Source organism: Buceros rhinoceros, unplaced genomic scaffold (genome assembly GCF_000710305.1).
Source record: "Buceros rhinoceros silvestris isolate BGI_N320 unplaced genomic scaffold, ASM71030v1 scaffold5844, whole genome shotgun sequence".
NCBI lineage: Eukaryota > Metazoa > Chordata > Aves > Bucerotiformes > Bucerotidae > Buceros > Buceros rhinoceros.
Genome location: NW_010407542.1, coordinates 4,395 through 25,695, shown reverse-complemented (window position 1 = coordinate 25,695; position 21,301 = coordinate 4,395). Strand labels below are relative to the sequence as shown.

General features: G+C 43.9%; 1 protein-coding gene across 1 annotated transcript; it reads right to left on the bottom strand.

Annotated features, from left to right (window-relative positions):
• Positions 1–269: 269 nt before the first annotated feature.
• On the bottom strand, positions 270–19,623 carry CAPN8 (calpain 8; the record flags this gene model as incomplete). Its single annotated transcript, XM_010134498.1, has 19 exons — positions 270–293; positions 1,190–1,248; positions 1,862–1,978; positions 2,942–3,044; positions 4,331–4,399; positions 5,611–5,675; positions 6,240–6,297; positions 7,220–7,285; positions 8,119–8,155; positions 8,729–8,940; positions 10,572–10,583; positions 12,380–12,555; positions 13,246–13,406; positions 14,395–14,469; positions 15,834–15,919; positions 16,733–16,816; positions 17,703–17,871; positions 18,164–18,297; positions 19,410–19,623. Coding segments are annotated over 19 exons (1,921 nt in total), but the record flags the coding sequence as incomplete, so codon positions are not given.
• Positions 19,624–21,301: the final 1,678 nt, after the last annotated feature.

Genomic DNA, 21,301 nt, shown 5'->3' with positions numbered 1-21,301 from the left:
ACAGAGAAATACTCTTTGGGGAGGAAAAGAAAAGGAGGTTGAATTTGGGTTGTTTTATTTTATTTGCTTGTTCTTGTTTTGTTTGGGTTTTTTTGTTCAGGGGTGCATTTAATTTATAACTGACAGGAGATCATTTCTGGGTGGGCTTAAAATAACTTGCCAGTAAGTAAAGACAAGTTTCTTTGCTTTCCGTAACAAGGAGAAGTTGAATGAGTGGTTCCGTGTTCAGAAGAGCCTCGGAGGTCTCTGCTGAATTCATCAGCCGTGGTTCAAACCAGTGTGCAGCACAGCCACTGAGGGACAAACAGAACAAGGAGTCAGACCATCTGGAAGGTCCACAGGATGTCACCACGGCACGCTACAACAGCTCTGGGACATCAAGCTGGGAAAGGCTGGAGCTGTGTTTTAATCTGTTTTACACATAGGATCATTCTGCTCTGGAACTTGGGGGAAGTTTATCGCCAGGATCGGCCTCAGACATTGCAAGCAGGGTCTCTTTCAGGGGAAGACCAGTTCTCCAGGGCAGGTTGCACGACCTTTGAAAAATTCTATGGTCAGAGTATGCAATGTACAATTTCATCCAGGTTTAATTAACTATGACAGGTCACAGGGCTTCCTAGCCATCCTCTTCCCTTCAATCCAGTCTTCTGCTGAGAGGACTAATTGGATGGACCTCTTGGGGCCCCTTCCAGCTGTTTCCTGAGCTATGTTTGTATTCTGCAAAGGGAAGACTCAGGCTGATTGCTTTTATTACAGCTTCAACAGGAGAAGTTTGCATTAAAAACATTGTGGGGAAAAAAAGACCTGACAACTTAAGAAGGTCTCTTCTCATTCTGGCAGGTTGAGCAGTACGTTCTCTGTCAGACAAGAACTGTTCCCTGCCGTGTGTTTTCTAATGAGTTGACCACCGCCCTCTGAAAGGAGGTAGTGAAACACATTGTGTAAACAACTTCTAGAATCCTTAGGGGTTTTGAATGTGTCTTTACTTTCCTGCTCATATGAGGTAAAGGTTCTACTAATTCAGACAGGCCTTCTGAGTTGAAGAAGTATTTCACATAAACTAACTTCCCCTTTGAAAGTGGTAAACTACTGAGTTTACCACTTATAACACTGATTTTAAATAAGTGCATTTTAATGCAGCCCATTGCTGTAGCTTAACCAGGTGGTATTTCCATCTGACCAGCCTCACCTCAGCCAGAGAGAGCTGGATGACTCCACTCTTGTCTTTATCCAGGAGACGGAACACTTCTGAAAAGTAGAAGAGGGGGAGGAAAATTGAATATAAACCACATGGCATGTAGAGAATCCCTGTCCGACAAAATGTAGAAGCCTGGCTTTTTGCCGTGATCTACTGGAAATCTAGACTGATTCTGTAAGATAATATTACAGCTGTTCTTTCCTCTAACAAGTAATTTCTAAGCCACCTCATGGGGTGGAATAGTCAGATGTACAGCAGCAAACAGAGCTGGCAGCAGGACAGCTATAAAATCTGATGCGGAAGCATCTGGTATGATCCGGGAACAAACCTGTAAATCAGGTCTGAGTAAGTACTGTAAATGATAAATGGTACCATTTATTCGAGCTGGGACAACTTGGGGGCCAGAACACTGGCCATAAAGTGCGGATGACTGTACAGCAGAGGAGCACGGTAGGTTACAAAAACATGCCCCCCACCCTCCATGGTCATTTAGACAGGAAAGGCTTTTGCCATTTCCTTGCTGCTTCCTCCAACAGACGTAATTTTGCTGGCACCCTCACATTTCCATGCAGTTTGCTACATTCATAGTTAAAAGGCAGCAAATAGTTAACGAACCCCAAAGTTTTCAAGAATTCCCCTTGGCTTACAAATGGAGGCACTTACTGAACAGGGTCTCCAAGCGGACCATACAGGCCACAAAGCCATCGAAATCAATGGTCAGCTTGCTGCAGGCGTAGCGGGTGACAATGCTGTGTTGCACCTGATCGTTGAGCATGAAGCCTGAAGGCGTGGGAAGCACACAAATCAGTGACACAGCAGTTTAACACACTGTCTTTGGTGTGACTTTTCCATGGACTGCTGCAACTGCAGGCAGACCTGGGTGAAGGACTGGGGACTGTTCGTCCCAGAAGAATTCTGTTGGATTCCATCACCCACCTCTGCTGTGGGTCCTTTCCAAAGCTGATTGTGCTGGGTGAAGGGAGGCATAAAGTTCTCCCACAGCATTTTGTCAGACTGCATATTTCACATTGTTTCACAGCAAAACCAGTCCTGTGTTCCCCAGATAAACCCCTAATTAGCCAGTCTTAGCACTGCAGCTGAATAGCAGCGATTGCATAGAGCCAACTGCTCACATAACACATTGGGCTCTATTCAGGCCCATATTAATGCTATTTCTGTCTCTGGATCATTCACACAAATGCCACTGAGCACAAGACAGATCAAAAAAACAGTGGTCCTCTAGATGCTCCTGAGCTGGGAAGCACTGCTCCAAAAGAGAGAGAGGATGTCGTTGGAGCACGCCTTGATCAGGCTTGCACCTTCTCTAGTGTAGAGAAAGGTGGTGGGAGGAAATGAAGGAAAAGGAGGGTTTGGACATAGCTCTGAAAGAGGACAATAAGATTAGGGAATAATGAGGCCAAAAATAGAGCAAGTAATGATCAGATGGATAACCAATGGTCACAGCATGGACAAAAATATCAGTAGTTTGTAGTGCAGAACAGAGGATGGGCTTTGATATATGTACAGCAAAAAGATGTAGCATCTGTGACTGTCAGGAAGGGAGAACAGCACTGGCAACACTGTGATCTTGGTGATGGGAGGTAGGCAAAGCCATTAAAAAGCTCCACTGTTCTTCTGATGTTTGGTGATCCAGTGGTGTCCCTGAGCAGTGTACTCACCCGCCTCTCTGAGGGCATTTCGCATCTCATGGGAGTCAATGGTACCGGAGTAGTCACTGTGCACTTTCCCCGGGGCAGTTCTCCCCCCCCGCCTCTCTGAGGGCATTTCGCATCTCATGGGAGTCAATGGTACCGGAGTAGTCACTGTCCACTTTCTTATAGATTGCCTGCAGCAGAGGGGAATGAGGGAATGCGGAGACGGCCTTTCAGTGTGTGCCCACACAGCAACACGGCGGTGCAAGCACGGGAAGGCAGGCTTTGGCTTTCATAGCTAGGCAACAGGAGTAGTGAAGACATGGTAACACAAGGCTCACCAAGGGTTAGCAGCCTGAATGAAATAATCGGGGCTGCTCTAGGGATTGACCTTGGTCTACTAGTCCCCTCTGCAGCCTGTGCCCTGCCATCATCCCTGCGTGTGTAGCTAGGTTAACAGCAGGGCAATCGCGCCTATCTCTGCTGTGTCCCCACCATCACTCCGCTCTGCAGACTGAGCCTTGGGTTTCTGATGGCCACGACAGGGGCTGCCCCCACCAGCCCGAGTGCCCACACTTTGAAACGTAAATGAGCAAGGGAAATGTTTCAAGTAGCTACTGGCAAGCAAGGCAGACTGGGAAACACGTTCTCATGGGCTGGCAGCCTGCCTGCCTGCCTTCATGTTACGTGGTGGCAGACAGGCCATTGAGGAAAAAACCCTTCATTTGGCAAACGCAGCAACAGACAAAGTCCATTTTGCTTAATATTTCAGACACAATGACAGATGCTTCCTATTGCCAGCAGGTTTATTATCCAGAATCAGATGCCACTCAGACCTACAGCTGAGACTGGAATTGGCTTGCAGGGCTTGCTCTGCTCACAGGAGCCCTAGGACAGAGCCGGTGCTTCATGAACCTCCGGGACAGATGCTCTGTGCTGACCAGCATCAGGTACGCTAGCAGCAGGCCTGCCTGGAAAGGATGTTGGCAAACAAGCAGGTCCGAATTTGACCTTTGTTTAGACTTGATTCTGTGTTAACTTCTCAGGATATTAAATCATCTGCCAGAAAAATAATTCTGCACTTCTGCAAGATTTAAAAAATACAAAGCCTGTTTTTTGTAAGTCTTAAAAATTTGTGTTTCTTGTGTGTGCTGGTGCTCAGCTGGTGATGTAGCATATTGAAACCGCAGAGATATGTTCATATGAGCTTTAATACAGCAGGCAGCAGGGCGAGCTGTCTTTGCCACCAATGAAAGAGAGTTAATCTGGCTTTCCATAAGGTATTGGAAATTATTGAGAGCAGCAGGGACAAGGTGAAAGAGCATCTGCTTGTGACCTTTTAAATCAGAAGTGTTTCTAGGGCTTGGAACAAACTCCAGCTATGAGAAGAAAGTATATCTGCCGGTGGTGGTTTAACCCTGTCTCAGTTCTGGATCTGTACTTCAGAGGGAAGGGGAGATGGTCAGAAATATTATGTTACCAAATACTTTTGAATCTTCATCCAAAGCGTCTTGAATTCTACAAGTCCCAAGGTGCCAGTCCCATTGGTCTGGGGATGTTAAGGCATGGTTCAAAAATCTGAATTCCTCTATCTTTGGCAAGACCAGAGAACAACATGTTCTGATAAAAATGTATCTCTCGTCACAGCACCATCTTAATGTCATATTAGTTCTCATTTGTAATGCATCTCCATCTCGCACAGACGTGCCTACAGCTTTACATTTGCTTAGCTAAAGGCATGCCAAGAATTTCTAGGCTATCTGCACTCTCAAGGAATGATATATGGGATTGCTAAATATATAAGCACGATTAGATCCACTCACATTTTGCACAGTTAACAGTAGGTTAGAGTCCTTAGGAAAAAAAATAAAGAACAGGTGTCACAGCAGACAAGCGTTAGAAGCCAAAAGCAGGAACTGCAAATGAATGGAGAGAGTCAATAGTAGGCAACAATCTTCAGCCATGTCCTTCAGGGTCTTGAACATCCCTTGCTATGGAAAATGATGCAGAAACAGGGATTTGGCTTTTCTTATTGAGTTGCCCTCTTGGGTTTGGGAAAATGCGGAGGGTATGGCAAAGGTATCACTTCTAACAGCCAGTGACCCACAAGATCCACAGCTAATCCCTGCTGACCATCTCATGAGACCATTGTTAGCGTAGTCCTGGCAGCATGGCTCTTGACCCTCCCAGTGCACTGGCTGCCTTCTCAGCATGTCAAAGGACTACTGGGCAGATGTGCTGACCTCTCCTTTTCTGTTAGCTATGCAAAGCTTATAGCTTCTATGCGTCCTGCAAACTACACATAACAGAGGGAGGCACAGCGTGCACTTGTAGCCTTCCCCCCACACCCCGGACAGGCTCTCCAGCCTGTCTCTGTTGCTTTGAGCTCTGTGCTCTATAAGCAATATCTGACTTAGAGAGAGTAGTTGAGGTTGTGCTTAAAACCAGCCTCCTGCCAGCCATGCTGTGTGTGCATCCAAAACTGCACAGAGTCATCCAGGCAGCAGTCCCTGCTGCTTCTTTCTGCTATTTTTAGGAAAAGTTTGAGCAATGAGAGATGCAGAGCAGGTGAGAGAAGGCGCCAATGATTAAACGGTTCAGGTTGCTGCCACCCCGAGCTGATAGAGCTGCTTGGCTGGATTTTATGCCTTCAGCCATGTGTCTGGACAATGGAAGTGTAAACTTAGCTCATCTCGTCAGTAAGTTTTGCAAAGGAGATCCAGAAACTTTAAAGATGATGAAATGACATTCAAAGGATACATCAAAAAGGCTGATCATCTCCCTGCAAGTGTTAATATCGAATCCATCACTTTTAACATCCTTTCCTGTACAAAAAAGAAGTAAAATCCAAGTCAGGAATACTTTTAGACAAATACCTTTCTGCAGACAACCTTGGAGATGTCAGCCACCTTAAAACCTTGTTAGCAAAGTGAATGCCCTGCCATTTCTTCTACTATTCCCCTTCAGCTGATTAACATGTTTTTTTGGCACGGGGGCAGGGGATGCTATTGGTTTTGGAGGTGGTAGGCATCTATCTGTCCACAGAAACTGTGCAGCAGCATAATAATATTGTCCCACGGTAGTCCTCCGAGACAGTACAGGGAATACAGTCCCTCTGCGGAACATCTGCTGGCAGTGCTTGAAAGGGTATTTTTCATCCCCACATTAGAGGTTCAGCAAGCCAGGAGAAAATCAGCTGGGGACAGACACAAATTCAGTTTTTCATTGCCCTTCACTTACAGAGCTGGGTTTTGTCAGCACAGATCTCATCTGTGTGCTCATGGACCCAGGCACAGACTTTCACTCTGACAAAAGAGCAACATTATGTCTCGCCATTTCATCACATGCCTTTCAGTCCCATTCAGAGAGAACTACGTAATGCTACTCACTCTTCGCCAGAACCCGGTTTAGGATAGTTTGAAGTTCAATTGCAGTCACTTCCCAGTCCTGCACAGAAAACGAAAAACACTTCAGGTGCTAACCCAAAAATTATTTGAAACAAGCTTTATTCATATGCTGTCAGATATCTAAATTTGTCTTCCTTATCTGAGGCATGTAAATATTTAATTTTTTTCTAACACTTTACATTTACCATCAGGAGATCCTCAGAAACCGTATTTCCTAGCCTTTCTAACGGCAAATAAGTGGTTCATTAGGTGCCATGGTGACATGACTGAGTTAACTAAGTTTAAATGTTTAACTGTTTAACAGGCTTGACTGAATTGATTGAGTGCCTTCTTTCTCAGCTAGAGGTTCAGGAGAGCATTTGAGATTTTCCAGGCTTGCAGAAACTACAACCAAATACTAAAATTGCCCTCTCAAAACACAGAAGAGGTCTTTCTGACTTACAAGATGTTTTCCCCCTCCAATGCCAGTGGCCACCTGTTCATTAAGAGAAAATCTGATGTGACAGCCACCAGCTAGTGCAGCAGGGCTTTATAGACACTGAGGTTTGTCAAATACAATAAACAGCGAGAAAGTTCAGCCACCAGTTTTCCAGTTCCTGGGGGTTCTAAACAAAAAGGAAGGAATTGGCCAACTAGGCAATTGTCAGAATTATACGCTAACTCCACAGGTAATTTATTTCACCATGGGATAATATTTTCACAGTCCTTACTCACTCTCATCACCCCTAGTTTCAAAGTTATTCCATGCCTTGATTACCTAGGGAACAAATCACATTTTGCACCAATAACAGGAACCATGTAGTAAAACTGCTCTGTTGTAAAATAAATTGAACTGAAGCTGTGAGTTAATAAAAGAGGAGGACTGCTTGGTTTTCTGAAGACAGGAGGAATCGGCAAGTCAAATAGCTGCATAATCATAACAGAGAGGTCCCGGTCTTTTCCTTTCGCTTTACTGCACTTACCTCTCCTGAGAGCTTTTGAAATAGAGTCTTGAACTCGTCATCTATACCTTTGCTATCGACATGAGGCTAGAGGAAAGAGATGACCAAGAGTGTGGTTTACAAGGCGGTTCTAGAAAGTGAGCTGTGGATATCGCAAAGCAGCTTTGCAGGGGACTGTTTACAGCAACGGAAAAGGAGCACTTGCTCTGCAGCAATGGTAAAAGAGAGACACCCCTTAAATCACAACCAGCCAGGGGCTGGCTTCATTTGGGAGTAAATATTTTCTAAGACTGATGAAACAGTTTTCTTCCACTATCAAGGTAGCAGATGTTCATAAAATTTCTGCAGTGTAAATGTTGCTGCACCTGGCCATAGCAATTCAGCAGTTCCTTGGAAGTCTGCTCTTGTAATTTCTCTTGGCCTTCAGGAAGAGCTTTTGTTTAAATGGAAAAGATCATTCTGTGCCCTCCCCATCTTCTTCTACCTGTGCTAGTTAGGAGGACAATTTAACATGTTTCAGCCTAGTCTACAAGGGTGCAGTTTATGTGCCACATGGGCCCAGGTACGAGAAAATTCCCCTGAAGCTAAAACATGGAGGTATGTAGTGAATCCTCACAACCAAAAAGTATTTCTCCTGAATAGAAACACATAGTGTAACCCCAGTGCAGGGGAGAAATAAAAATCATATCCCTGTTTTGCCCCCACATTAGAAAATTCCCCTGAAGCTAAAACATGGAGGTATGTAGTGAATCCTCACAACCAAAAAGTATTTCTCCTGAATAGAAACACATAGTGTAACCCCAGTGCAGGGGAGAAATAAAAACCATATCCCTGTTTTGCCCCCACATTATGAAGGAAAGTCTGCTAAAAAAAAAAAACAAAAGAAAACAGTGAACGATCTGCCCAATTAAGACTTTTACCTCATACGGTTTTGCAGACACCACATCACCAATCATCCTAAGGAAAAAAAAAAAAAACAGCCAGAAATTATGAGTCTGCTATTTGCCTTTAAAGTAATTAGCAAAACAAGTTATTTTAATATAAGGCGTTAGCAAATGCACAGAACAAGCTCCTGGGTATCCTGCTCCCCCTGCTCCCCATCCCACCTCTGTCGGTCCCACCTCTTCGAAGGTATTTTCCTTGGGAAGTGCGGCCTTGTGGTTCTTATCTTGTATCCAGACTCCCGTTTTTTTATTCAACGGCTGATAGTGATACAACCCTTTTAAAAACCATCGCCTCACTGTCATGCCCCCTAATCCTGCACTCTTTAATCATGGGAACTTCTAATTCACACACCTGAGGGACCTAGTTACCACTTGAGCGCTTGGTGGAGGCCATCTGAAGATCAGTGACTCTTTACCATGGATGTGTGCATCACACATGGTAGACAATGTAAGAAAATAGCTCTTAGAAATGGGCCTATTTTGCCAGTTAAGGGCAAAGATGGAGCAGAGAATGTGGGTGCAACACCTGACCTTTCCTTTCTGTGCCTCACCAGCAGAAGAGGGGCTCTGCAGAGAAGATACGCACTGCGTTTTAGCGTGTTTCTCAGAAAAAACTCGCAGGCAGAACTCTCCGTTTTTGTAAGGCTCAAAAGTGGACGGCACAATGAGGTACTCTCCCCGGGGCAGCTTCATGCGGCTGGAGACTTCACGCAGGTTGACATAAGGATCAGACCGGGCTGCTGGTTGGTGCGTCGCGAAGAAGACGCGGTTTGCGTGAATATCCGTGTTGTTTTCCAGCTGTGGGAAAGGTGTTCGTGTTAGAAACCATTTAACAGTTCACTGGTAAACCAGCCACCCTATTTCAATTTCAGTGATTTATGCCATCTCAAGTTTTTCTTAGCAAAAAATAATAAATCCATGAGTGATGGCATAAAAGATAACCCCCAGGGTTCTGTCATGGGAAACAGTCAGGCAGATAATTAGAAAGGGCAAGGATCTTTTCCTATAAAAATTATCTTTTCACATGCCTCTTTACAATCTGTGATATAAAATAAGAAAAGATCATAATATGTGCTTATATCTGGTACCTGCTGTACTTAAGTTGTCCATGTATTGATCATTTTTTGGCTTTCACAGGCTGCTTGTGGGCAAATTTAGATATCAGAATATTTTTGAGCATTTTATGCTATGGGATAAATCTAACTGCACAGGAATTGGAGTCGCTGATTTCTTTAAACAGACAGAAAATAGTAAACAGGACAAAGTAGTAGTCACAAGGGTGAGGCTTTAGGGGCTACAGTAGATGGTTTGCCCAACTTCTATTAGTAATACCAAGAATATTCCTTCGGTTCATGAGGAAAATAGTACTTCACTTCTCCTTTATGCTCTTAGGCAAGTGAAACGTTGCACAGCATATAAAACAAAACACTGATGTGAGATGAAACAGTAGTGTAAAAATAACATCTCTGCTATAAAACCCCTATTCATGACTTTTGCTTCATGGGGATGTCTTTCCAAAAGTGTGACTCAATGATCCACAAAAGGTGCTGTGCAGTTGACACAAGGCAGGGCGTGGATAAGGTTTCTGTCTGTCTAAGATCAGAGCATCAAAGATGTCACCAAACATCGTATGCTCATTCAGTTTTTCTGTTGCAAACTGTAGAAAAATATGGGGGTTTTCCTCTTTTGTTCTGAAGTTAAGATTGGATTTGTGTTTATTCAACAGCCCCATCCTTTCTCCTCACTCAATATTAAGCTAAGCGGGAATGCAAAGGTTAAGGAGCCAGATCCATATCTTTTTCAATATATAAAGTTAATTTTCCCTTTGCATCTGCAAGGCTGTTAAAAGAACACGGTTAATTGCTACATGACCACACATTCATTTACTGAGAGAGAAGCAAAACGGCAGAAAAATTGGCAGCACAGGCTACTGGACCGTAGTAATCAGTACAGGCTAATTGTACTGCCAAACCCCACTGGGTTCTCTTTCTTCGGGAATGAGAAGTCTCTTTACCTCAGTATTGACATCTGGGAGGATTAGGGAAGGTTGAGCAGGGTTTGCTCATTACCAGGAGCCCCAGCTCAGAGCTGGATCCACGGAGTCTGGCATTTCTTCTACATTTTAGAATGCCAAGACCCTGCTCTGCCTTCACCTGCACTAAACAGACAAATTCTGACCTCTGTTATACAAACTTAGTGGAAGCAAATTTTCAACAAGTATAAATGATGTCTATAATACAGCCTTGTATCCCAGTTCCTTGGAAATGGTTATTCAAAACTTGAGATCTGAACTTGGTCCAGTGATCCAAGAACAAAGCTCTCCAGAAGAGCTGTCATTAGCAAGGAAGAAGTCTTCCTGGTAGCTAATTCTCCAGTGCAACAGGAGGTGCCCATCTGGAGGCTAGAAGTCTTCAGCAGAGATTACATACCTCCTGAGGAATCTGAAAGGAAGAGAAGGAGCCAGTGTTAAAGGGCTGCTAGAGACCCGCATCTATCATTAGAAAAAAAAAAAATCAGATAAAGACTCCTTCAGGCACTTTTTTTTTTCATTTTCACTTACAACCACATAGTTAGCCCCACTTTTCTAACCAAAAACAAACTGGGAATTTATTACAGCAAAACTAAAATCTACTAGTCTGTTGCAACCGGAATGTGATAAAAATACAACATGACCGTCACTAGCAATCAGCCTGAGAATGACGAGATTGTTGTAAGGCAATTATAACAAGTAACAAATCTGAAGATTTGTCCCTTCCTAAATTAACTAAATTGCTGTGTTAATTTGTATATACAAATATAAGGTAGCTTTTCCAGAAGCAATTCATTGTCTTGAGAGCACAGATTTCAGTGAGAGGCAAAGAGAGTGTCCTCCCAAGCCCCAAAAGAGCTTTTGAAAATACCACACATACAATGATTCCAATGGCCCCTTGAGACCCTTGTTCCTTAGAACCAGCATACCAGAAGGCCAGGGGCTCAGAGATGGGCACACTGACACTTATTGTCAGTAGGCAGTTTAAGCTACATGACTTAGAAGAGTTCTACAAGGCAGGTAAACTTGAGCATACATCTTTTCACATTTTCCTGCACAAAGACCTGTTTTAGATCACCACCCATGCTGTCCTAACTGCATCAGCCACAGCATCAGCTGCAATGATGTAAATCTACAACAGTGCTTGGATCATAGTTGGATGTCTACCTGAGATGACTTAGCAGCCATATCTGCCGAAATAAAGTCTTCATATCAGTAAAAGTCACCGTCTACTCTACCATGGAAAAGATCACGGAGGTGGCAGATGGGATGAAACAGATGTAAAGCACCAGAGCTCTGATAACTTCTCTAGGGTTATGATATATCACTCAGGGATATGAGCAGGCAAATATCCTTAATGTGCAAATTCAAGATGTCAGTAGGACAGGGTGCTTGGCACCATGCAGATGGCAACTCAGAAATGAGCTTGGAGAGAACCATTTGTGCATGCACACACTGAGGCACTAGAGAAAACCCTTCCTAGTTTTGAACCATCCTGCACAAGATAGATTAGCAAAAGTCAGCCATTCCCATCTGTTCCCACCTGTGCTGGTTAATGATCTTCATCCAGTGGAATCTATACCACATTTAATTGCTTTTCTCCAAGTATGATATTGGGAATGATAATACTGGTTGGAAATTTTTGTATTTTCTTCTCTCTCCTCACATTAGAGAAATTAGAGGTGACACTGTAGATTTTTTTCCCTATATGTTTTTTTCAGAGACAGAAGCAACACTGGGAGAATCAGGAAGATAAAAAAAAAAAAGACTGAACCAGAACAATTACATGGTGGACAGTGAATCAAAACAATTTTCAGATGTATGGGAAAACTAATAAAAAAAAAGAAAGTGATTGCTGAACGCTAACGATAGGCTGTAATCAGAAACACTTATCTGGAATTGCCAGGCACCCTGAGCCTGCCCCCATTCAGATTTTGTTAGAGAAGACTCTCAATGAGACTGTTGCTAAATTATTGCCTCCAGTTTTACACTGCTCTCCTGCTAAAGCGGGAAAAAAAGTGAGCCTAAATTTATCTGAATCTTCCCATATTATGTGGGTCAGGAAGAAATGAGAGAAGGATTTGAACCATCTTGCAAAATCCAGTCCTTATTGAAGTGTAGTGCTGAATGTCAAGATGTAGCACACTGCTATTTTTTTCCAGTGTAACAGAACAGGGAATAAAGCCTTTAATCAGGAACAAACTTCACCTGATAGAGCGAATAACCAATACTAAGCAAAGCTTCTCCCATTCTCTTCTGTCTCCTGCGGTTCTTCTGCATCAAGCCCACCAATATAGTACAGCACGGCTCGTCCAAACTCCCTTCGTGGTCATCATCTGGTTCATCCAAACGGATTTTAAACTGGGGATTGGTCCAGTATGTTGCTAAGACAGAAAGGAGGAGATTTTGCTGTCATCATAGCCAAGATGATTGTCACTAGAATTACAGAGAACATCCCTTTGGAAGGACTTTTGCCTGGAGTTTTTCCAGTCCTTTCCATTATGTCATATGGTTTCATGTTTTCATGGCTATGCTGAGTATCAGTTGGAGCCATGGCAAATTAAAGCACCGAGGTATTTCCTGGGGAGTAGTGACCGACAGGGAGGAGCTGGTATCATTAATTCCAGTCAGTCGTTTTCCTCCAGGAAATATCCTTGGCTGAAGCTGTTATTGTTGCAATAGGACCAAATGCCAGCCAGCCTCTCCAGAGGTCTAACCTGAAAATGAGTGGGAGACAACACTGCCACTGAACTGTGACACTTTTCTGGCCTGCCCAACTCTTCAGAGGATTACTCCAGTCAGTAGCAAGAACCATGTAAGCAGGAAAAGCAGACAGAGGGAAAAAAAGAATACAGTCATGAATTAACTGCTTAGTGGGGTGGAAATCCCCGATGAGGAAATAAGCGTGAATTAGATCTCCGTTTAGACTGCCAAGCTTTTGCTTAATGTCTAAACTCCCGCAGAAAGAGCTGCACATCCAAACCCTTCCCATCAAAGGCCCCTCCAGTTCACAAGCATTCATTTTTTGATTGTTTTGTTTGGTATTTCACCAAATGCCCACTTGGCTGAGACACCTTGGTAGTTCTGGCAGCCCCCAGCAGTCGAACCCCGTCTCCACTGTCCATTAAACAGGGTCAGGTTCCACTTATTGACCTCGTTGCTTGCCAGCGTGTCGGGAGTCAAGTTGCAGATCTCAAGACGGGTGAACTGCCTTTGAAAATCCGAATATGCCATCCTGGCACACAAAAAGACCAGGGTTAGTCCCTTAGCCCGCAACAGTCACGGCGACTGCAAACGAATGCCTCTTCCAACAGGGCAGGAAATGTCGGCACTGCAGAGCTACCCAAAGCCCCATTTAATTGAACTCTGAAACTTGGAACTGGCTGTTGAGAAACAGGATTTCTACTCCCTGAATGAGCTGTATCTCCCGGAGACAGTTGTTCCCAACGGCTCAGTCATACCATTTTCTGCCACGCCCAGCTGTGGGCAGTCCCTCAGGATTGTGTTTCATGAGTAAATACATTAAAACTGTTGGAACAAAATGTGCAAGGAGATACCATTTAGTGGGAGTTAGAGCTGGTCCTTATTGAAATGTCACTCTGTAGAAAAAATAGTCTCAGCTTGGTGTTTTGCTTTAATTCTATTGTTGATGTTTGTTTTTACCACTCCTAGTAGGTTTGCAAGAGTGACAGATCTTGATCACTCCGTGCTGCAAGAAGAGATCTGTTCTTGTTTCTCAGTGCCTTATGGCCTGTATAGCTGATTGCACTGGAAGATGGTGGCCATTTATCTTTCCAGTTTAGGACAGAGTGACATGCGTTCAGTACTGATCCATATAATCAGCTAACTGGGATGGCCTTTCCATTAGATCTCAGTAAACAGGCTCTTCCCAAGCTGGTAATCTAAAGTTTTTCATTAGTGTGTAGCAATTAGGCAAAAAAACAAAGCCCAAGATGTAGAGCAGCTGAGGTTCATCATTGCCACCTCATTAATTTTATTGCCATCTGGTCTCTATATTTTGGATAAGCACTGAGTTATGCAAGCTCTAATAAAAGGTAATATTGGAATGGGAAGGGAGATAAACAAGAGGCCAACTACACGTGCATACCATTATTAACCCCCTTGGTGCCGGCGTTTTCTCTCCATCAAACTGAAAGGACTACCTAAAGAGCATACATGCACTTAAAACGAACAAAAGTTTAAGCTCAATGAACAGTTCTCACCAAAACTCTCCATCATCTACTTGCTTATCCAGAGCCTGTTTTTGTTTGGGATCGACATAATTCCATTCAGGGGCACTGCAGACAAAGCACAAAAGCAAGTTGTTCTGTTGTTGCATGCTGCTCTACAACGAGGTCAGAGAGTTAGGCTCTCTCTTCGGCTACAGCTGACAAAGGAGTATGTATTCCTTCAACAACTAGACCTTCTGCCCCTCCCAACGGGCGGCACACACTGCAACCTGACTATACAGGGCTGGAATCAGACTGCAACCATATTTGTAACAAATAAGTCGTAAATTGAATCATCACTGCCAGGAGCCAGAGTGCACAAATATTGCAGACTGGCTGGATTAGGTAACACACAGCCGCAAAGTCGGGCAGAGCTGCTCCGTTGTAAGATCTATTGGGATGCTTGATAGTCTCCCTAGGGAAACGATATAAGCTCTGCTGTTACGGGTCACAAAAGAACTAGAAAACAAAAATGTGGAGTTAGAAAATGTACTGCAGAGAACAGCAATGCTCCTTCCCATTCTGATGCTCATGTGCAGCAAGCTGCATTGTGCGCTCGATCTGCTCCCACGTGACAATGCAATCCTGCACCTGCCTCGGCAGGGTTGTCCCGTGGTGAAACAGGCGTAACAAAATCAGGATATGGCATGTGTGTGTGTCTGAGGCGCCTTATCTTGGGGCTGAGCAAAGCAGCTCTGATAAGGGTAAGAATAATTGCAAAGTTTATCTCTATTTTCTATTTAAGTGTGATACAACATCAGCACCAGGACTGCAATCAGTCGGGACAGGAAACTGAAATCTCAAGTGTTATGTGAAAAGTGGCCTAAATGAAAGTTTAATTTATGCCTTTCTAAATATAATATTAAAAATAAAAGGTGTTGCCATTCACCTGAGATTCCAAGATAGCTGAAGCCCGGACAGTTTCTGAGAGATTTCCAAACTTCTGGATCCTTAGCTTAGTCAACATTCCCATTTTTTTCAAGATTCTCCAGTAGAAACCAAATACTGGTCTGATTTAGAGTCAGCCAACCTTAGAGTTGAAGCAGAGGCCCAGTGGTTTACCCCTGCTGTAATTCCCAGGAATGGGATTGGTTTGTATACTCTGCTAAGGTCCTGGCACCACCAGTAGGATCACTCTGAGAAAAGTTATCTTGCAAAATGATGTAGTTATGTCTTGCATTGCCTTCTCACAATTCAAACATGGGATGTTCTTTCTTATTAGCAAGTTCTTCCTGAGGCAGGGGAGAATGTCCACTGGGCAGGGCAGATCAATATCTAAACTTGCTAATAAATTAATAGTGTTTTATTCCAACTGATTTAGCACCTCTCCTAAATGTGCTTTGTGATTGGATTAACTGCATAGTCCTAATCTGATTTTTAATATATAACAAAATACACTGAAAAGAGAGAAGCAGGGGCATATAAAAACCTACTTATCACTCCAAGCTCCAGTCCATTCCACTTCACCCCAGGGATTTCTAAGCCTCACTAGTTTCTCTGTCCGTCCTCGGTAATACACCTAAAAGATTCACAACAGAGCTTGAGCATTTCCATTACTCCAATCATCACAGGGCAATTGCTTTGCAGACATGAAAGAACACAATTTGTACTTGAGTGATGCAACCCATTATAATTTGCAAAGGTAAAAGAACCTAGATGCCTTCAACCCTTATCTTACATTAATTATCCCGTGCCACTAGGTGAGCTATTAGCTGCAGCACTCACCATTTCAGTTAATGACAGCAACTTGTAAGGAAAAACATCAGCTACAAACCAGCAGATTATCTACATCTTCAAAAGCAGGAGAGTCATACAAGACAGCAAGGTTGGAAAGAGGTTATTTGGCATGGACATATCTGCAATGATTCCAGTTTCGGAGGAGCATGAGTATCTAGGGCTCACTCTGAAAGTGAGACTGCCGGCAGAGTTCATGATAATTAAATTCTTTCCTGTTAGCACTGACTGGCAAAGTACATGTTCCCAACTCATGCAGTACAACCATGCGGGGAAAGGGCTGCCTCCTCTCCTGTTTCTCCTTCCCATACCCTGCATTTCAGTAACAGCTTGGCCCACCTCTGCATTTCACATTCCAGTCTGTGGACACAATACAAGCTGCAGACTGCACGGTACACTCTATGTAAGTACCAGTACAGAGCTTCTGACCTGGCTAAGTACTAGAGGTTTTGGGGGTTTTTTTTCTTTCTGTAAGAGGATGCATAAGTTAGCAACATTTTTATTTGGTCATTCACAGAACGACATCAAAAAGTTGAAGGCACTGCAGTATTGCAACCCCAGGCTGGTTTGTATGATGGCCCTCGAGGGGCTGGCTTACCTCTTCTGCTCCAGTGACAGAGTAAGCATGTCCCTTGACCAGCTTCAGACTTGTGATTGCTTCTATTTCAGCTGCAGAAGTTATCTGGGGCAATAAAAGTATGCACATTTAGGACTATATCTTATGTATGAACTTGGCTTTCATGAGCAAATTAATATGGGGGAAGACACCCAAAGTAGTACACACAGTGAATATCAATATTCTTGATGCAAAGTATATTAAACAGAGGTGAGATCCACAGCAAAAGTTCACCTCCGCATTTTCACACCCCTAAATATGCAGTACTAACACAGCAGAAGTTGAAGAATGTACAATGAAATCTAAATCAAATTCCCAGCTCAGGCAACCTGCAGACCTAGTCACCTGCAAAGACGTGTCCATGTGAATTAAGCTCTAGCATGTATCCGCTGAGAACCAGCATATCAAAACTTGCACTCCAGTAATCCTATACGCCAGGAACCAGGATTTCAAACAAGATAATGAAACAGGATGTGAAAGGTGTGAAGTTTCAGAACTATGTACAAACATCATCTGTAACTTGAGAGGGTTTGTATTACAGGTGTCAATAATCTCAAGGGCTGAAAACCAAACCCAGAATCAGAATACAGGCTACAATAAAGTGTCTCAAAGAGTTTGTCTATGGCAGTCAAGCAGTTGGAGCTGAAATTAGACAGAATTTGAATGAGAAAAGATACTCAGAGAATGAAAACAGAGCTCAAGAAGACAAGTCCACAGTTCATGGCTCTAAGTTTGTCATGGTCTCTGTCGTAAAAAGGGAACAACGGTGATGGTTATTTAGAACCTCATCCAAAGTTTTTATAACTGAATCAATAAAACTCCCCATTAATTGCAGTTTGTTTTTAATTCAACCTTCCTACCTATGCCTAACATTGGTCCAAGCTTTTGTTACAGTACGGACCAGAGCCCTGAGAAGCGCAGCAAGGAGAGTAAAGCAGCAGCAGTCTCTTACATCAATGGAACAACCAAGCAGTGACCCAGCCCTCAGAGCCTTCTGGATGATTTGGTACAGATTCGGAGGAGCCTTCCGCAGCAAATAGGACTCAGAAATGCCTCCAGTAAAATCCTCAAAGCCCTCCATAGTGGACCCTCCTGCAAGAGCTTCGTAAGAGCCGTTCAGCCTGTGGGAGAGATGACAAGCTCTTTAAGGGGCCATCTCCACCTGTAAGCATCAGCACTCCAGAAAGGAGGTTTATCATTTAGTATCTCTTGGTCTGTGTGATCATCAGTGTGACCCAGGGCACCAGAGCGAAAGCCCCTTGAAACAGACAGTTGGCAATATCCTTTAGGGACCTAGAGGAGACGGTAAATAATGGGTGGAATGAAGGCTGCGTTTGAGTGAAGAGCACTGTGTCTGATACCACAACCGCCTGGGCAGCCAGCTTCTGCACAACCAGGAGCACTGCACCATACTTGGCATAGGCCTTCTCCAGCAGCGCGCTCCAGAACTCGTTGCCTTCCTCCGAGTGCACGAAGACCAGCTTTCCATTCTTGGTGGGCAGCCTGTCATCCACCACAACGTCCACCCACTCCCCGTACTGCCAGAACTGATAAAAAGAAGATAGGAAAAGATGATGAGTGATGGTGTGCACATAATAGCTCCACATTACCGCCTTCCTGCCCCTTTACCTCTCATCAGTTCCCATTTGATAAGTCACTGTAAGGTTTAATTCCCACGTTGGACTCCTCTCCCTTGTAATAGAAGCAAACTCTTCATGGCCCTGTGAAGCACTGAGAAGGCTTCTTAGCACTGTATTAAATATTGCTGATGGGCAGTACAACCGCAACTTTTTGCACATAACATCTGGAACAATGTTGGTGCTCCAGGTAGAGCCAGGAAGGTACCGCGTAAGCAGGATACTCTAAAGTATCTCTGCTTGTCTGCTCTTTTAAGGCCCAAACCACCAGGGGGTAAAAACAAAAAAAAAAAAAGCCCCTGTAAAAATGCTGCAAGGAAAGGTCACCCAAAGGGAAAGCATTCAATAGTGCTAATTCCTTCTGGAAATGCTGGGAAGTGTGTGACACATTGATAATGTTAATTATTTGCCTGAACTCTCGAAACATTTACACCAGAATCTGATGCAGTCCTGAAAGGAAAAAAGGTAATTCACGCAAATAACCCCTCTGCTGAAATGAGCTGGTGGAAGGGATAGGAGTGTGCTGTAAAACACCTGTCCTCACCAAAACACCTCCTTTAGCTTTGCAGCGTGAAATCATACTGCTCATACCCGAGCCTAACCTCTAGTCGAAGCAGGCTGGCTCAGTCCCAAAGTACTGGGTCTGCAGGCGAGGAAATGCGGGCAAAGCCACAGGGAGGGAAGGAAAGGAGGAGGAACTGCATCAGCCTGAATTCACTCTTAACAGTTGGCAGTGACAGAACTTGGCTCTACTGATGTGGTGTAGTGGCTCGGTTCGGTTTACAAAACCTGTACAACTCACCAGAGCCCTATCAACAGTAAGACAGCAGAACCTAGCAGTGAGCAGGTGCCGTTTAACATTGTTTAACTCCGTCCTGCTTTACTTTGCCTTGCCCCCCAATTTCACTTACAGACCATAATTCTTGAATACTTAACCTGTGCCAAACACACAAAAAAGGCTGCTTTTACCTAAGTACTAGCATTTTGCTCTTTTATTCTCAATACCCCGATCATATAGGTACCTGAAAATGAAAGATCCCAGCATAGTCCTTCTGGAAACTCTGATCATTGGGGACAACGCGATACAGAACGTCTGGATTCAATGTGAGCGATGCGATGGCAGCTAGGAGCCAGCAATCACCTAAAACCACGTATGTTACAAGACAGAATAGTTCATTAGTAAATAGGGGGTTGCTGAGCTGATCCTTACACCATTTTGTCGTGCTCCCATCTAGACTAAAACGCCAGCATTAAGTGTTTTGCAAGGTCCTGCCAGACTCAATATTGGTTCAGTATTCAGTCTTGTTTCATTGTGTTATTTATCTCTTTCGCTCATTTTCCACTCACCCAGACTGCAGAGGTATCCTGGCGCATCTGAGGCTGATATTGGTGGTAATTGCAATGGTCTAGTTTGGGCTTTGCTATTTTGTTTTTTCTTTAAATGAAGCTGAGAAAGCAAGCAGCTTTATCTAAGCTTGTTAGTGCCCTCAGGAGACCAAGAACATAGCCAGAGCTTTACATCTTTATGGCTTTGGGGGTGTGTGAGTTGCAAAGCCTGGCATTAACAGAGTTAATGACCTGCAGTACTTTAACCAGACCCAAGCCACCACACGCGGGAGAGGCAAAAGCTCTGGGCTGATAGAAGGGTGATGGGTCTTCCATTCTTATCTTCTGGAGAAAAATTGATGGATAGCAGGAACATTTGATGTGTAGCAGGAAGGTTTGAGTGGCTATTGCATCTTAGCCCTTTTTGCAAAGGTCTGAGTTTGAACCAGCACTTATTGCTATCACTACAGATTTGCCCATGAGTCTAATGGAAGCTCAAGTCTCCTGGGAACTCTGCAAGGAGGTGAGTCCTTTCTCTGACCAACTCCTTATGCCAGAAAGGACGGGCATGACTAGCCCTCCCTGGAGCCTGGGTGTCTCGCAGCTGGAGCTGTTTGCTGGGTTGGTCACCTGCTTGTTGTGGTTTGGAGGCTGGGTAAGTAGAAGCTTTTATCACACCAAAGGTGGTGCCCCTGGGAAACTCAGTGACTCAGTGAAGTGGGTTTCTTACAGTCTTTGCATACTGCAAAGAGCAGGAGGAACTTTTGTGATTTTGTGTTATTTCCAAGGTGTGCATAAAGTCTAGGAAAACAAAACTGCTCTGAAGGTATTGACATTTTCCTGGTTTCCTGTGGATTATCTGTGCCAAGACAGAGTTTGCTTGTGCAGGTACATAGTCTGCAGAAGGAACTGGAATAGCAACTCTTGCTTTAGTGGAAATAAGCTAACAGAGAAATCGAGGAAAGACTTCAATCTGTAGCATAATTTATTGTCTTAGAGCAGCAGTTAAGTCTTTATGTTAACTTGGCCTTTACTATCTAGTGCCATGAAGAATATAACTGCAAAGGTAAGATATAGGGACTTGCCTGGTGCCCCACTGGGAGGTACCCAGATGCCTCCTATGAGCTGAGCTACAAACAGCTATTCCCAGTTAGGCAAGCAATGAGTTGAGAAACACCTGTAAAAAAGTGTCCCTGGCATGATGACCTGCCACCACCTGAGCTGCATGATTGGATTATGGGTGTAAAAGAGTCGTCTAGCCAGTGTCCAAGCCCAGGCATTTCCAGTGAGGAGAGTAAACCTGGTATTAGCACGTGAGCTGATGCTTGAGCCTTCCCCTAGGATTGCTCTTATTGCGTTATCTTGGCTGCCATATTCAGGAAAGATCATTCAAGCTAGGAGGGGGTGAAAAATGTCTGGATTACCTGCTTCTCCCCCTCCACCTGCCTTTCTTATGAGAAGACATTTTAAAAAATTGTCCTGCTCATCCTATGCAAGTAAAGTTTGAAGAGGAAGTGTGAAGCAGGTTAAATGCTACTTTGCAGGAAATCCGTTTGAGCCAAGAGCTCTTACTTGAAAGGTAAGATTT